Source organism: Vigna unguiculata, chromosome 9 (assembly GCF_037176805.1).
Source record: "Vigna unguiculata cultivar grain cowpea cultivar isolate G323 ecotype 2 chromosome 9, ASM3717680v1, whole genome shotgun sequence".
NCBI classification, from domain to species: Eukaryota; Viridiplantae; Streptophyta; class Magnoliopsida; order Fabales; family Fabaceae; genus Vigna; species Vigna unguiculata.
The window spans coordinates 13219862-13223470 of record NC_140800.1 but is presented as its reverse complement, the minus strand read 5'-3'; the positions used below and the strand labels follow the sequence as shown (position 1 = coordinate 13223470).

The window sequence follows — 3609 nt, the reverse complement described above, 5'->3', positions numbered from 1 at the left end:
GTCTTAAGGCTGAAAAATACTATAGTGAAGGGAGTGCTTTTGGTCAGACTGAGTACCAAATAGAGGAGGATTTCGTGTGAGCATAATGGAAGGATTAATCATGTTGTGGTCGGACTAGGGGAAAGTGTGTATTCGGATAATATGTGGTTGATGGGGGAATCTTCTAAATAACCTTAATTAGTGTAACGCATAGGCAAGATAGGATGAGAGGACTCGAATGAGTCAAACTAGTATTGCGGTAACATAGTCATCAAAAACGAGTGATTCTGATAGTACAAAGCAAGTATGGAGAATAATCTAGGAGTGGAGTGCAGACAAACCAGCACGTGACGACGTTCTGAGATGGCGCCAGGCGGTCTGGAAGCTGTGGCGCCTAGCGGTACGTGTCCCCCGCTAGGCAATTTAGCTGCGGTAAGTCCTAGTTGTTGGACTTCGTAGGGTGTTCTACAAAGCTTCTGGTAGTGCTTAGAGGTGAGGTTGCTGGAGTTCCTTGAGTTGTGGCTCGGAACGTATCCCTTGAGTTGTGGCTCGGGATAGGGGTTAAGCACGTGGTATTCCTTGAGTTGTGGCTCGGAATAACATCTCTTGAGTTGTGGCTCGGGATGGCGGATGAACACGAGAAACCTTTGAGTTATGGCTCGGGTTGGCGAGTGTTGCCGGTATGAGTGTGCTGGTTGTGGCTAGTATGGATGGGTCCAGATAGATTGCCCTCCTCAGTTGTTGGCTGACGAGTTTGGTAGTCTTGGGACGATACGGGCTTTGTTCGTATGAGGGAACTCTACCTGGCGTTGCGGTGTATGATCCGTAGCATGTTTTCCCGCACGTGCTCTATCGGTTGTGGCCGATAGGTATGGCAGCAAGTTACCTTGAAGTAATTAGCAGACGTAGTAGAACACGAATAAATGTATTGGAGATTGAATTGAGGGAATAAAAATATAGGACAATGTGGAAAGTTAATTTGAGTGATGTGATGTGTATGAATACTGATTTATATATATATATATATATATGTTTATAGCTTTGTATATATATGTGTTTTATCTGCTAAGCTCACCCTATCTGCGTGTGTGTGGCGATGATCGTGTACGCGGTACACGGGAGCAGATGCTGGTGATGCAGGTGGCTCAGGTGCAGCTTAGGCGCGGAGAGGGGATTGATTTGGGGAAACTTTTACTTGTATTACTCTGTTTTGGAAATATTTGTAAACCCGGATGGGTGACTTAATAACATTGGATTTGAATTATGTAATGGACGTTCTAAGTTTTTATCAGCTCAATTAATAAAGCTTTAAATTTTCCCACGTTTTGGGAAAATGAGGTATATTTAAACATGTTGTCTTGTCTATTCCATTTATTTATTTTTTTAAATTAGTAATATCCTGACGGGATGTTACATTTGGTATCAGAGCAATGGTTTTCAAAATGATTTTTGGGGTCTATGGGGAGTGAGCATGCCGTGTTACGTTGCGTGACTAGTTGTCTGTGTTATTAGTTTATTTTTGGATATGAAATCCTAATATGGGTTGTGTGTGTGTGAACCAGCTATAATATGTGGCGTGCACGAGCTATGGCTAACAGGAGGAGGAGGAACACCGTTGGAGCTGATGACATAGCTCAGGCGATCCATCGTATGGTGGACGCGATGCAGCCCATAGCAGCGCCACCCAGAGCTGTAGTGGCACCTACTCGGCCAGTAGCTATGGAGGATTTCATTAAACACCGGCCGGCCAAGTTCTCTGGCAAGGCCACTCCTGACGAGGCAGATGCTTGGATGCGGGAGTGTGAGAAGATCTGTAGAGTGCTGGGATGCACAGATGAGCAGAGGTTGTTGTTTGTCACGTTCCTTCTGGTGGCAGACGCAGAGTATTGGTGGCAGGGGATGCAGCAGTTGATGCAGACCCGTGGGGAGCAGGTGACGTGGACTGTCTTCAGGACGAGGTTCCTGGAGAAGTACTTTCCCGACAGTGCGAGGCACGAACGGGAGGCAGAGTTCCTTTCTCTTCAGCAGGGGACTATGACTGTGGCGGCTTATATAGAGAGGTTCGAATACCTGGCGCGTTTCTACACTCCAGAGGTTACTGAGGAGTGGAGGTGTAGGAGGTTCGAGGGCGGATTAAAACATGAGATACGCCGCTTCATTGTGCCACTTCAGATTAGAGAGTTTCCAGTTTTGGTCGAGCAGGCCAAAACTGTGGAGCAGTTGGAGACTGGATCGAGTAGTGGGGGGAAACAGCAGAGGACTACCTCAGATGTCAGACCTCAGAGGAAACCTTGTAGCAGACCGCCGACTACCGGGGGAAGATTACGGTGTTTTAACTGTGGCGGGGAACACTTGAGGAGGGATTGTACTAAACCTGCCAGTAGTACAGGTGGAGGCAGTGGTACTGGTAGGTGCTATGCATGCCAGCAGACAGGGCACTTTGCACGTCAGTGTCCTAACAGAAGACAAGTTGGTGGTGCGCCAGCTACGAGGCCAGTAGGAGACCGACCCAGAGCACCGGGGCGTGTGTTCGCTTTGACGACCACAGAGGCGAAACAGTCAGGTAATCTTTTGCAGTTTCTATGTTTGTTGTGTGATCATGAGGTAGTGGTGTTGTTCGACTCAGGAGCCACTCATTCGTTTGTGTCTAATGAATGTGTGAGGAGGCTCGACCTCACGATGCGAGAGCTGGGGTGCGAGCTTTTAGTTGCGACGCTAGCGTCTGGAGAGGTATCCACCACTTCTATGTGCGTGGGGTGTCCTATGGAGGTGGCAGGCCGTAGGTTCAGGTTGAACCTCATATGCTTGCCGATGGAGGGTTTATATGTGATTCTGGGCATGGTTGTCGAGTAACCATGTCGTCATTGATTGCGGGCAGCGCAAGATAGTGTTTCCAGATACGGTGGGGTTAGAACTTATCTCGTCTAATCAGGCAGTGAGAGAGATTGAGGCTGGAGCTACATGTTACATGATTGTGGCTCAGGCAGAGAAGATGAGCACGACTGAGAAGATCAGCAGGATTCCGGTAGTAGATGAATATCCAGACGTATTTCCGGATGAGATTCCAGAACTACCGCCTAGCAGGGATGTAGATTTCTCCATCACTAGTGCAGGAAGGCCTTTTGGCAGCGGTTATTTTTCATATTTTGCACCGGTTCCCGGACCGAGGCATATTGGAGCGAGGCCAAAAGAGGATAGCCTTTGGCCTCGGTTGTACACCGAAGCCATAGAGTCCCTCTTCTGCCTCGGTTGTTAGGTCTAACCGAAGCCATATGTGGTCACATTTATACATTTTAAAAAAATTCGCTCACGTTTTGGCCTCGGTTTTAGTATGACCCGAGGCCATATGTCCCTTTTTGGCTTCGGTTTGCGTAGTACCCGAGGCCATATGTCACCATTCTCAACCCATTCTCAACCCATGCCTCTTCCATCTCTACCAAACCATCAATGCCCTCCAAAACCCTCTCTGGAACGCTTCGGCCTAACCAGAATCTCCGGAACACGGAACAGCTATCTATGGTTGCAGTGTGAACCAAGCTTGTGTCTCCCTTCAAAGACGCAATCTTTGCTGTCTTCTGGGAAAGAGACAAAGGAATGGGATGTTGGGTAGCGCTCCAGACTGTGAAAGAG

General features: G+C 48.0%; 1 protein-coding gene across 1 annotated transcript; it reads left to right on the top strand.

Moving 5' to 3' along the window:
• The first annotated feature begins 1566 nt into the window (after positions 1–1566).
• LOC114163468 (uncharacterized) lies at positions 1567–3235 on the top strand. Its single transcript, XM_028047778.2, has 3 exons — positions 1567–2542; positions 2588–2709; positions 2858–3235. The coding sequence occupies exons 1-3, from the start codon at positions 1567–1569 to the stop codon at positions 3233–3235; spliced, it is 1476 nt and encodes a 491-aa protein (XP_027903579.1).
• Positions 3236–3609: the final 374 nt, after the last annotated feature.

Coding starts and splice junctions, on each gene's coding strand:
- LOC114163468 (XM_028047778.2), top strand. CDS start 1,567: ATGGCTAACAGGAGGAGGAGGAACACCGTTGGAGCTGATGACATAGCT. Junction 2,543..2,587: donor CACAGAGGCGAAACAGTCAG/GTAATCTTTTGC, acceptor ATCATGAGGTAG/TGGTGTTGTTCGACTCAGGA. Junction 2,710..2,857: donor CGACGCTAGCGTCTGGAGAG/GTATCCACCACT, acceptor GATTGCGGGCAG/CGCAAGATAGTGTTTCCAGA.